The 14,194-nt window shown below is 35.8% G+C and overlaps 1 protein-coding gene across 2 annotated transcripts; it reads right to left on the bottom strand.

Moving 5' to 3' along the window:
* Positions 1-648: 648 nt before the first annotated feature.
* LOC134746676 (neuropeptide-like precursor 1) lies at positions 649-12,557 on the bottom strand. 2 transcript variants are annotated; one of them, XM_063681186.1, is made up of 5 exons: positions 5,178-5,333; positions 4,301-5,105; positions 4,065-4,215; positions 1,822-1,854; positions 649-1,046 (listed from the first exon to the last, which is right to left on the bottom strand). In XM_063681186.1, the coding sequence occupies exons 1-5, from the start codon at positions 5,271-5,273 to the stop codon at positions 686-688; spliced, it is 1,446 nt and encodes a 481-aa protein (XP_063537256.1). In that variant the 5' UTR covers positions 5,274-5,333; the 3' UTR covers positions 649-685. The 2 variants fall into 2 exon arrangements, with proteins under 2 accessions (XP_063537256.1, XP_063537255.1); XM_063681185.1 differs by lacking the exon at positions 4,065-4,215 and adding an exon at positions 12,327-12,557 and having other exon boundaries at positions 784-1,046; positions 5,178-5,273.
* Between the last annotated feature and the right edge of the window lie 1,637 nt (positions 12,558-14,194).

Genomic DNA, 14,194 nt, shown 5'->3' with positions numbered 1-14,194 from the left:
TTTGATCGTAAGATGCCGTAGTATTGTGCAGACGGTGAAATCCTCAAACATATATCTAAATAGTCACTTAATTGTACCTAACGTACCATCGGCAATAGAAAATGCTTTATTCAGTACATTCAAAAACAAGGGTTGAATCCAATCTTAATTCCCAACCTAAGATATAGAGATGTTATGTCAGCTTTAAAAATATGAATAGCAAAACATGACCTTGCCTTTTACAATCATTCAAAAACCCGTGACATGGCATACGTCACTCAGAAATTAGCACGCTTAAATTTATTAATACGTGGTACAATCAAGGGTCAAAATATCGATGTGACCAATTTACCAAAAATACGTTTACTCAACCTTAATTTTATGACAAAGGTCGTGTATACTTATTTTAGCCGTAGCCACATCTTTACCCTTAAATGTCAAGTCAGTCAAGTGTAAAAATGTGGGTGCACACATCATGCTCAAAAATATCATCATACTCTTATGTCAGCGAATTAAGAACTATGGGACATATTTTTGAGAAAGTTGTATGACTCCATGCAATTTCGAACCTCACTGTACCCATATTTTTACACTTGACTGTACATGCTTGACAGACCTAGCAAGGTCTATTTAGATATAATGTCCGTAGTTTAGTCAGGTTTTAAACGAGTTAACGCGCGCCGCCGCTCAGCCGACAGTTATATGGCTACTGATTCTTGCGTCGACCCGGCAGACTGCTGTTGGGGTAGTTCTTCCTCAGGAGAATATTATCGACGGCCGGCAGCAACAGGTATCGCTTGCCCGAGTTGTGATAGGGAAGTTTCAGCGACCTAAAGTAATAGAACTTGGGGACTTCTTTGGTGTTGATTTGCCACCGGTTCTTAGCGAAGGATTCTAGGGAGTTAGGGGGCGATGGCAAAGGGCTGGACACATCGTTGGACACGTCGTTGTCTAGTGGTCGGTGGAGGAGGCGGCCGGTCGGGTGCGTGTGAGCAAGTACTGGCGGCGGCGGTACGTCGGCGTCGTCTGTATCGCCTGGCTCAGCTTCGGCACTAGGGATATATTGCCTGTAAATACACAATTTACTCAATTATCTGTCACTTTCACCCGTAAAATAGACAAATAGATAAAGAATATTACTAGGAAAATTAAACTATTTTTTTCCAAAATTTGCGTTAAACTACCTACTAGTTTAAAGCTGCAATATTTATAAAAACACAAACAGACTTGTCAGGAAATCTGTTCGCAACCCAACTGGTGACAACTGCTCTCATTTTATGTCTTAAATATAATATGTATATAGGAAAAGGTCACTAAATGAGACTTTCTCAATCAAAAGGGACTACATTGTCGCTTGCCATAAGGACGCTCTGACAGGTTATTTGTATAAAGATACTCAAGCAAATTTCGTCTTTATAGTAAGCGACAAAGTGGTACCTTTTGATTAAGAACATCACAAATTCACAAATAATCGTTCAGTCGGAAATAATCGGTACCTAATTCTCTACAAATAAATGGTTTATAGAGAGGTACTAAGGGCCACTTGCACCATCCCACTGACCCGGCGTTAATCGGTTAAACTGTTAACCCAGTGTCAAATTGTACTGGTAACCATGGTAACTCCAGGTTTAATCGGTTAACCCCGGGTTAGTAGGATGATGCGAGTGCTGGCCCTTAAAGATAATATGTATTTTTAAAGTTAGCGTGGACAAGAATCGAAGTTCCGCACCCAGTGTCGCTTTTGATAATGATGGATTAATAAAATAATGTTAAATTATCCTAAAATAGCGGCTTAACCTCCCTAACAATACACTGATATTAACATTTTAATAACATACTTACCTAATTCCGAAATTCTCGTCATGGGAATGCTTCCTGAAAAATAATATTGGTTAAGTAATCATATCATGACATTCATGACTTGGTAAAACAATCAACAGTAAAATATGTATTCATGTAAAAAGTACCATCGGTCGGTCGTCGATAAGGGCGATTTCAAATAGCATCTTTATGGCAGTAATAATGTCAACCGACACACAGGTACACTTTGCTTGAAAACGACACACATTTGCAGTCACCTACTAAACATTAATTGTAACGCTCGTACCTACAGGTAAATTTACGAAAGCTGGCACGAATTCAATTATTATTTATTAACTATACCTAATTAAGGCGTCTACAATTAAGTGAAAATATCAAGTTGCACATTCCACATATAAAACACAAAATAGTACACTGCATTCAATCAGTCCAACCATTTAAATATTATGTTGGTTGTATAGGTAGGTAGATACTACTTATTTTTTTTTAGGTTTGGTATAATTACATTTTCCATATGTTTCTTCCTGAAACGGTGAAGCGGTCAGTGACGTTACTAAGGTTCCTATCAAAAATTTAATCAAAAAGAAAATTATCGTAAACATTTTAATGAGGGCAATTAATAATAAAGCGAGCCAATAATAAACCCATTCAGTGTCAGCTTTAGTAAATCGACCAAAAGTCTATATACTATAGAACAGTTTCCTACCGCCATGCCAGTCTAGTTTTGCATTTCCCGCTATGAATGTCAGTAATTACGTAATTAGCGACAGTGGCAGCCGACGCTCTAATGACGTCAACAATCATGCGACATTCATTTAACTTTACTATCTCGCTGCGCTAACACTGTTTACCTATTTGCCAGGATTTAACTCACTCATTTCTTGTAAACTTAAATTTTCCTAAACATTTAAATAAACGCTATTTCACAATATTTTGGGCAGCTCGAGACTTAGAAAACATTATGACGTGGCCACTATAACATGATGTTCCATGTAAAAAAGAGAAATCTCAAATTTTGTATTGTTTTCGTTGCAATGTTAGTAAAGTTAGTATAATGTCAGTAAATATGAATTAAAATGAAATGAGTTAACAAAACACTTTTTTTTATTGTGTATATCAATTAGTGTAAGTAAATTAGGTAGCCCAAAATATAACAATACGAAATTTACGATGTCTGACCATGTCTTTTCGCTTTTCGAATAGGGGACATAATATTACAAGCTGGTAACAATAGTACATATCGATGCTAGTGCGAAAAGTATGTCATTACGTCTTGACGAGTACCGAGATATAGGCCGAGCACGAGGCACGAGCCGTAGGCGAGTGGCAAGACTCGGGACGAGTGAAGAATGACATTTCCGCACGTGTATCGAACGACGTTTTTTAATACAGTTGCGAAAAAATAAGAAAAACAACAAGTAAGGAATTCGAAACTTTTATACTATTAATTCTGTGACATCATTGACATTATGAAGAGGTGTTTTTTTTAGCTTTTATTCGACTAGAATGGATGTTTTTATTATTTTTGAACCCACTTCAATGAGTTTTTTTTTAATGCATGTTCTATAAGACAGAACCAATTGTAAATATAAAACATTATACTATTATTACCCATTATTATTTGTGTATCGTATATTTATAAAAACAATATCAAATGTTGCCTTTGGAAACTTAAAACATGCTTGCAGTAAGAAAAAACACCTCTTCTTTGACAGGCGTTCCATTCAGACAACTTATTAAGAACGGTTTTTCAATATTCAATATTAAAAAATAAACGTATTATAATGATGAAGAGGTATACGTAATAAAATATGAAATATGAATATTTTTCGTATTCTTACAATAATAGTAGGTTTTTATGTTGATTACGACGTTTAAAGGAAACTAATATTAACACTCATCAATAAGTAGTCATGAATTGGAACAAGAATGAATTTAAAAAAATTGGAACAGTAAAAAGCACTAGTTCGCGAAAACCAACTTTCCGCACGCTAAACAGCTACGTAAAGTAGCACTTTTTGAGCAACTGTATTAAAAAATTCTTTTTTGCCCGAGTCGTCGCGAACTGCCTTTAAAAGAATCTATTTTTCTTTCAGCACTCATTACACATTTATCATGCCTCTATCATCATCCTTAAAACTAAGCGCCAATCCTATTTGAAGCGTTAAAGCGATAAAACTGTCCTAAATAACTACTGGATCAAATTGACAATGACACACACTAGTAACATCGATGGCTATTATTAGATCCGAACTCCACAAGACCTGTACAATTCCTGACTAGGCCATAGCAGCCTTGCGCGGCCAGACCGACTATAGCGTCCGCCTGAAAACCTAAATGACGGTAGTAAGCCTAACCGGGCCAGTGACCCAATGTGTCGCTTTGCAAAATTATCACGCACATCGTCATCATCATCTGTAACAGACGTAATGAAGGCACACAAAATTACCTCTCTATAATTCAAAGATTATTTTTTATGCTTCGTCTAATACACACTTACCTACGGATCGTTTGTCTTCATTTTCAGTGTCCTCGGAGTCATGAATATCATTCTTATCAATGACATCGGGGAGAGAAAGAATGTATCTTTTAGTCCTGGTACTTTGGTCTCCAATGGTGGGCCTATACATTCCCAACACCGGCAAGCCAACGGACCCTCGTTTAAAATACCAATTGTCATCCAGTTCAGAAGGATTTCCATACTCAACGTAGCCATTCTCATCGGCATTTTCATATTCACTTTGAGGCATGGGACCACCCCGCTTGTAAACCTGTGACAGGGGAGGGAACATGTCCGGATTTACGATTTGTTGCCAGTCGTATATTTCGTTGGAGTCGATGTCAGAGGGTGGCTCTACAGGGTTCTGATAAAAGGGGAAGTAATATTCATCGCCACCAGACATGTCCTTTTTGTGCAGGTGTACCATCCCATTGCGAGCCAAGGCGGCTACATTACGCTTATCGGCTTGCTGGCTGTACTGAGCTCTCCCGCTTCCGCGATAACCACCATCTCTGGCCAGCGCCTGGATATTCCGTTTCATGGCTGAGTAGCTCCGCAGTCGGGCTATTGAAGCCAGGTTTCGTTTCTCATGAGACTCTCCATCGTCATCATCTTGTTTGTCGGCTTCATCGTACGGTGCTCTAAAAGTAGGAAGCATTCCATTTTTCGCTAAAGTCGAAATGCTTCTTTTAAAAGTAGCAGCGGAGCTTCCTCTCAAATAACCCGCTCTAGCTAGAGCGGCTATATTTCTTCTGGGAAATGTGGGCCATTGATTTGGAGCTGGCAAAGCGGGCATGCTCACCACCTAACAAATTAAACGTGTAACATTTAAGTAACTTGTATTTCATGTAATTATCACAATCATTTTAAATCTTACCTGTTCAATGTAAGAAGAGAAGGCCAAAACCACCGCGGCAACCAGTAATAGGCAACCGCGATGTCTTGCTGTACTCATCCCACGAAATTCCCTCATCTGATTGCAGTTAAAGAACACAAATAAATTAAAACGAGATAATTCATTGCTTGTACATTTTATACATAAGGCAAATTTACATTAGGTACATGTACGTTTACTTTTACGGACTCTTTTCAAACTTTATAACTGACATAACATCGTTTCCATTCCCTTAAGTTTAATTTTACATTCTAAACTAATTCTAAAGCCATCCCTAGCTTAAATATATTAATTTCTCCATATTCAAACCTCTAATACGTTTTGTGTGACTCATTTATATTTACACACGTTTATTAGCATTAGATATGAAGGTAAGATTGAATAGGAATCTAGAAATATAATATCAATACAGGAATAAAGTTTTCTCCGACGTTAATTGAATTCGTAGAAATCCTAGTGAGCAGTAAATAATAAAGCATTTTAGTCGCACGGGGGATAATAACCTGTCAAAGCGTAGAAAACGGAGAAATTCAATTACGCCAGCTGTAAGCCATCTGAGACGCAAGCTGAAAAACATATACCGTTTTTCTACACGATTATATGATTTAAGGATTTGTTAGTACGTTTACTTTTACGGACTCTTTTCAAACTTTATACGTGACATAACATCGTTTCCATTTCCGTAAGTTTAATTTTACAATCAAAACCGACTAATTCTAAAACCATCCCTAGCTTAGGTAAATATTTATTTATTTATTTATTTTATTCTGTGTTAAATAAATTTAAATATATTTAAGGATACAAAATAGCGTATTTCACAATTTTTACCAACGGCGGAGGTTGGTTACCCCTAACCAAACCGTCTGTAGGTAATCGTTATTCGTTAAAAGTTGCGTGTGTATTTAAAAAATCTGGACATTTAACGTTATCAGATCACAGTTGAGAGGTACTTCGTCTGCGTGGAATCATGATTGATAAAAAAACCGGCCAAGTGCGAGTCGGACTCGTGCACGAAGGGTTCCGTACCACTACGAAAAAAAACAGCAAAAAAATCACGTTTTTTTGTATGGGAGCCCCATTTAAATATTTATATTATTCTGTTTTTAGTATTTGTTGTTATAGCGGCAACAGAAATACATCATCTGCGAAAATTTCAATTGTCATACAGCCTGGTGACAGACAGACAGACAGACGGACAGCGGAGTCTTAGTAATAGGGTCCCGTTTTTACCCTTTGGGTACGGAACCCTAAAAACTACTCTACCCCTCAGTGTACCTACCAAGTTAATTAGGTCATTTATGGTAGCGGTTTTGATGCTTTTAAAAATAAGAAAGATTATTTATAGGTCCAGAAACTCATCGAGCAGTTAGTAAAATAAACGCCTTTAGCTTTTTTTTTATTTGTTGAGACGATACAATTTTGAGATAAGTTGTAAAATTAATGCTCGAATAGTTGAGCATAAGAATAGTGTTAAAATAAAAATATGCTCGATGAGTAATGAGTATAGTTGCCAGTTGAAAAAAAAGTACAGTCAGCGATAAAAGCTTGTATGAAAAATATATTTTTTTACAATAAAACTTTTATGAATTTTAAGTTAAAGCAGGTAAGTGGTTTCCAGTAAATTCGAAGACCTCCCCTAACGACTTGGCCATGGCTCGGCCCTCAATCCAACTCGTCCATCCATTGGTTACTTTCTAGCATCTTCAACCAGTGGCGGATTTGCCTAAAGGCCCAGTAGGCCCGGGCCTAGGGCGGCTAGATATTAGGGGCGGCAACAAGGCGGCAGTCTTTATGATGCGTGCTGAGAAAGGGGCGGCTAGTAGTTACTACCTGGGGCCTAGGACCGCTAAGACTGCAAATCCGCCACTGTCTTCAACAAAGTTCTACTGACCTTGCTTGCGTTCCCAAGCAAGATTTTCTATATTCCTACCTATATTACCTATATTTATACCTAGGCATAATATATCCTAAAAATTAGACAAACTTTTATGTGTTATTTTTATTTTACTATTTTTAGTGGCTTTGTTCTAAGATACCTATGCTATACAGAAATTATGGATTTTTACATTACATGGTAGCATCAAGTAGGTATGTTGCAAGTCACTGTAATCTTAAGATAACGCTACAATCGACGGCCTTTTCCATCCTTATTATACCTACATATCATTGACAATCTCAATAACATGAAGTTTGACCCTAACTTTGAAAAACCTAATTTTTAAAATGTCAAGTACATATGTATAAAGGGGCCCACTGACTATCAGTCCGCCGGACGATATAAGCCTGTTAGTTAGAACAAAAATTTGACAGTTCCGAACAACTGACAGGCCGACATCGTCCGGCGGACTGATAGTCAGTGGGCTCCTTTATATAGGTATATATTTATACCAGTGACTGTAAGCTGTACCCCGCGAGTCCTAATCCGCCATTTTGAAAAATTTACAAATATTGAATCGACAAAAAATCTATATAATTATTACACGGTCACAATTTTTTACGAGAATCGACTGAGAAATCGACATGTAGAGGAGAACAGCCGGTCGGACATATGAGTACGAAAGCATAATTTCTGCCCAAGCTAAAAGATACGCTTCTTGAGACCTTTCTGATTAGCCTAAATTTGTTTCATGTTTTTCCATCGAACAGTTCCGTTAGAACTTTCCGACTGTATCATCAGACCAACTCTATGTGCTAACATATTCTCGCATTGTCATTGGAATTAAGGATGATTTGAAGCACATATATATTATCACTGTATTGTATACGCAGTGAAGCTAAATAAAAGTGTGTATAACTTTTTCTTCGTTTTCCTTCTTCGTCACTCGAGTAAAAATATTAAATAAATATGCAGATTTATTAACGACACCCGGGTTGAGAGGCGAATAAACTTAAAATTGCGTAAAAATTTCAGATACTTCTGCGACTGTCTAAATAATATTTAATTGAACTCGGGATCAAGCGGTTACCCTTACCAGGTGTTTACTCGGGCCTATCAATTTCGGTTTTATTTATTCAGGTTAGCCTGTGATTATACTTTGGGCATAAACAAATTTTCCTAAAAAGGGCTTAATTTTCTTACTGCTGAATTTTACTATTTCATATTATAGATAGGCCAAGAAATAAATGCCCAAAAAAAGGTATAGAGGGAAATGCAAGGAACACAATTTTTAACTTCGTAGCTTTGTTTGGACTAGTTAGGAGATGAACATATCAAAAGTCCCCGGCCATAACCCTGGTGCTGGGGGGGAGAGGGGGGGGGGGGGGTTTGAAGGTTCCATTTTTCGGTTTTTCGATTATATCTGGGAAACTATGCGTCTGAGCGACTTGGACACTCATACAAAATGAAAAGAGATTTAATTTGTTACAAGTTTTATTCAGTCAAGTTTTTCGATATCTTGTATAGTTTTTGAGATATCCGCTCTTCAAGGTTTATTTAGGGCTCTCATTTTTATCTTGATTATCTACATCGGTGAAGCTGCTAGGCCGGGTTTGGGATCGTTTTCGTTTAAATCGGGGGTGCTGAATTCATTTATGGTATCAATATTGACACCATTCCTAAGTAAAAACAAAATTAAAAAAAAAATTATATAAAACTCCTCTTTACGCTTTAACCGCCGAACCGATTTCGTTGAAATTTGGTACAGATATGGTTTGAGTACCGGGACAGTACATAGGATAATTTTTATAACCAAAATCATCTTTTAAGGTGGTGAAAAGTGGGGTGGAAATTTGTATGGGGAATCAATAACCGCTGAACCTATTTAAATATTATTTGGGATGGTCTACATGTTTGATTTAGTTGATAATGATACCAAACATGACTTCAAACCTAAATTTAAACAGTATTAACCTCAGGAATTCAACTTCGGCGAAGAAGCTGAATTCCCCTCAAACCAAATTTCACACCTTCAAAGTATGATTTTTGAGATAAAAACTATATTATACCCTGTCTCGGGACTTAAAACACCTATTTACCAAATTTCAACTAAATCGGTTCAGCGGTTTAAGCGTGAAGAGGAGTTTAAAAAAAAGTTATTTGTTTTTACTTCGGAAAGGTGTATTGTTGATACCATAAATGAATTCAGCACCCCCGATTTATACGAAAAGTTTACCAAACCCAGCCTAGCAGCTTTACTGATGTAGATAATCAAGATAAAAATGAGAGCCCTAAATAAACCTTCAAGAGCGGATATCTCAAAAACTATACAAGATATCGAAAAACTTGACTGAATAAAACTTGTAACAAATTAAATCTCTTTTCATTTTGTATAAGTGGCCAAGTTGCTCAAACGCATAGTTTCCGAAATATAATCGAAAAACCGAAAAATGGAACCTTCAAACCCCCCTCTCCCCCCCAGCACCAGGGTTACGGCCGGGGACTTTTGATATGTTCATCTTCTAACCTAACTAGTCCAAACAAAGCTACGAAGTTAAAAATTGTGTTCCTGGCAGCCCTCTATACCTTCTTATTGCTTGGCCTAAGAGTTGTTGCGTCCTTCTTTTACATACGGGTTTGGAGCCCGCGAGAACAAGAGCGCCGAACCGTACAATTTATATTAGGTAAATGTTATTTTTATTTTAGCGGTACAATAACAGAGCTTCCTTCCCTTTTTAGGGTTCCGTAGCCAAATGGCAAAAAACGGAACCCTTATGAATTCGTCATGTCTGTCTGTCTGTCTGTCCGTATGTCACAGCCTTTTTTTCGAAACTATAAGAACTATACTGTTGAAACTTGGTAAGTTGTATTCTGTGAACCGCATTAAGATTTTCACACAAAAATAGAAAAATAAACAATAAATTTTGGGGGTTTCCCATACTTAGAACTGAAACTCAAATTTTTTTTTTCATCAAACCCATACGTGTGGGGTTTCTATTGGATAGGTCTTCAAAAATGATATTGAGGTTTCTAATATATTTTTTTTCTAAACTGAACAGTTTGCGCGAGAGACTTGCAAAGTGGTACAATGTGTGCCCCCCCCCCCCCCCCTATAACTTCTCAAATAAGAGAATAACAAAACTACAAAAAATATATGATGTACATTACCATGCAAACTTCCACCGAAAATTGGTTTGAACGAGATCTAGTAAGTAGTTTTTTTAATACGTCATAAATCGTAAACCGCAATTTACCTTCCACTCAAGTTTCACATAAAAAATACATTGTTTAAATTGTGTAATGTACGGAACCCTCGGTGCGCGAGTCCGACTCGCACTTGGCCGGTTTTTATTGTCTTAATCAAGAACAACAAATAAAGCTCGTTAACTTCAGATTTTGTCAACTTGAAAGTTTGGTCCGATCGCCTACAAATAATTCAAAACTTTGCTCTTGAGTTTAATTACTGGATCACAATCGGTTCTTATAATAATAATACCCGCAAATCACCAGTAAATGTCCGGGATTGAGGCTTTTAGGGTTAAGGGTACCTAACGCTATTAAATTGTGGATAAAAAAATATTTCATTTCCGACGGTTAAATGCCGCCGCGTAGCATTAAGTCCGCCTTTTGTTACTGTATATTTTTACTGTGCAATAAAGTTTAAAATAAAAACCGGCCAAGTGCGAGTCGGACTCGCGTTCCAAGGGTTCCGTACATTACACAATTTAAACAATGTATTTTGTTTACGTTACATGTCCATCTTTGGGTCACAAAGTTACATATGTGTACCAAACTTCAACTTAATTGGTCCAGTAGTTTCAGAGGAAATAGGCTGTAACAGACGGACAGACAGACAGACAGACGCACGAGTGATCCTATAAGGGTTCCGTTTTTTCCTTTTGAGGTACGGAACCCTAACAAATAAAGAAATAAATAATAAATGTCTGAATGACAGTGCATAGATGAATATTAGTGCAGATTAAAATAGCGATTATGAAATTTTATAAATTACCTACAAAATACCATCAAGCGTATTTACTTTGTTTTTATTTATTTTGCTGGTACTACCAATTTGTACAAGAGAAGTTATAAGATACTCATGAATATTAAGATTAATTAAATAATAATGGTGGTTTTGTACAAAGATACGGTAATTATGGTTTAATTTTAATCGAAAGTCAAAATAAAGTGGATTAACATAACTTTTTTCGCAATATACTATATCTATCGCATAGAAAAATAATGAATTTACGATGCAAATAGAACTGTTTAGGGTACCAACTATTTTATTGAATACCTACCTACTTTACAAAAATTGAAGACCAATAAAGTAGCTATTGATAGATAGTGAGGTTATGATTAAAAAATATGCAATTGTGCAAATAATGTGCATTCACACCCAGTTCATAAGTTAAAATGTGCATGTTTAAAGTTTTAACCACCCACATGGTTAAACCACATGAAGTTTTTACATACAAGTAGTTTGTGGCCTGAAATAATAAATTAATATTTCGTATTTTAAATTTAAGCATGATTTGATTCAATTAGTAGAAAGATAAATCGGTACCACTTCCCACTGTCTGATTGAGCCCGAAATTGGGCCATATTAACCCCATAGTACCTGTACAAACATAAACTTATTCTGATGATGCAGTTCGAAGTGACTAAGGAAATACTAGTACTGCTAGTAGTACCTATCTATACCTAGGCACCTACATAATTTATTAAAATAATTTACGTTCATTATAACATGTGTAAGTAAGTAAAAATTATTTTAGAAAGATGGTTTTATATGGAATTAAAGAAAAATATATTATGCAACATCGTCAATGATTAATAAGTTTTTTTCAAAACAATATACACACAAAACAACAGAACAAACAAACAACACAAGTAAACAGAAGTCTAATTAACCCCTTGGGGTTCAATGTCCTAATACTAGTAGGTACATCTTACCTCCAATTAAACTTAAATCTTAATGAAATGGAACAGAGTTGCTTTCGTTTTGTTTCGTTCGATTTTAAAACAAAAATTCAACTAATAAGTACCTACCATTAATTCAAATTCGATTGCCAATTTTTCTTGTGTGGTGGGCCGCTAGAGGATTAAAGTTGAGCAAACCATTGTCTGTTTGGAATATTTCATGAGCACACAAACTAACTTACTTACGACTTAACTCCAAAGAAACCGCTATTGCTAATAACCTCAACTTGTAAACTTTTGTCGTTTACAAGTTAAATAAACTTAATACTCACATTAAAAACTCAAATCCTCCGCCACTGCACTTTGTAAAACTTCTGGAAAGTTCTTGCGTTTCCCGCCCGTTTTCAGGCGCAGCAGATAAGGACTCCGGGAATGGTGGCGAGTTGGACGCGCCAAAGCTTTTATACCAGAATAAGTCACGCGCACGCGCTTTGCTCGGAGGAGGAGCTACAACCTATGCACTGCTAATTGATGGGTTTTAAGGTCAAACAGTTATATCAGACTCAGGAAAAGCAGTTATAATGCGAGCGAACAGACACGGTAGCATTCCTATTTGATAAATCTGCTGGAGCTCATATACAGTAAACAAATAAACTCTTAAATTTTTTTAAAATTTTTTCTGTTCAAATATAAATTAACTCGTAAGCATAACTTATTTAAAACATAACACTTTTAGGAAAAAATGTGAAGGTAATTTTAAATCTTAGAATACTTAAAATAAATCTGCTCTAAATATAAGACGTTTAGTATAGCTTAGCGCCACTTGCATGATCCCACTAACCCAGGGTTAACCGGTTAAACCTGGAGTTACCATGGTTTACAGTACAATTTGACACTGGATTAACGGTTTAATCGTTTAACCACGGGTTAGTGGGATGGTGCAAGTGGCGCTTAGAATACTTAGAATAAATGTTTGCAAAGTCTAAACATAAGGCGCTCAGTATAATAAAGCTGAAAATTAACCGGTTGTTAACTCGTTCACCGGCTTTTATAAATTAGAATCTTATGTTCATCCGGTCCAGTGCAAATCGATAAACCGCTTTACATTTTTTTTATGTAGTAATTCTCTAAAGCTTGTTAAGAATAAAATCTTTAAGGTATTTATATTATGTTATCACCTATCAATATCACTGTCACCGGCACCATAAACCATAACGTTATTTTATTATTTACCTCTCTACTAATGTTTTATAAAACCATATAAAACCAAGCCGGTTCAACATTTATTCATAACTATAAAACGGAAGCTAAGTATGTTCGAAACGTTTATCCTTATTTAGCATAACTGAACCAATATGTTTACCTATCTTGTGATGTATCTAATTTACATGAAATTGGTAAGACATTATGTTTGCAATCAATTCTTTTCCGTTATCATACATATTGAGGATACCGTAGCATTTAGCCATTTTAAAATAGGATATTGCATTTTATTTTTAAAACGTCTTTAACATTGACTCTATTTTGCAGCAACCTCTATGATTGGCGGATAGTCTAATTCATAGTTTTCATAACATAAAATTCTTCTGGGATCTTCATATATCCACGTTAAGTTCTAATAAATACAAATAAACTAATAATAGACAATGTGTAATTTTTTTTATGTTTAAGTCGGAGTTAAAGATCATGACTTATATATTACCTAAACTCCCTTTGAACCAATAGGTATAAATCAGATATTTTGGTTTTACTTCAATTTAAAATAACTATGGGATGTCAAATATGCTACAATTATAAGACAAATTAATTACGCGTCTTTACAATAAACAGCAACTCTCTTAAACCAGAAATACATTCCAGTAATTATTGCCTTTATTTCGGCATTATATCAGGTGCAAAAAGTGAATCAATTGTTGGCTCCATCCATACATTATTGCAATGATTCAGTTTAGCACCACACACTTTGTTCACAAAATTTTCTGCGAAATTTTATTTGAGCCAATATGTTATTTACTTATGTACAGGTACTCATTCCCTGATTTAAGAATTTTAGATATTGCTTTTCATACACAGGTTTGGTAATTATATCAGGGATATAAAAAAGTATGAATTATACGGTTTAGCCTTGAGAGTTAGTAAAAAACCATAAATGATAGACAGATCATTTGTGAACTGATTGACAGAGCATTTCATAATCTAT

This window comes from Cydia strobilella, chromosome 13 (genome assembly GCF_947568885.1).
Source record: "Cydia strobilella chromosome 13, ilCydStro3.1, whole genome shotgun sequence".
Taxonomy (NCBI): domain Eukaryota; kingdom Metazoa; phylum Arthropoda; class Insecta; order Lepidoptera; family Tortricidae; genus Cydia; species Cydia strobilella.
Note: the sequence above shows the minus strand (reverse complement) of the source record. Positions and strands in the feature narration are given on the sequence as shown.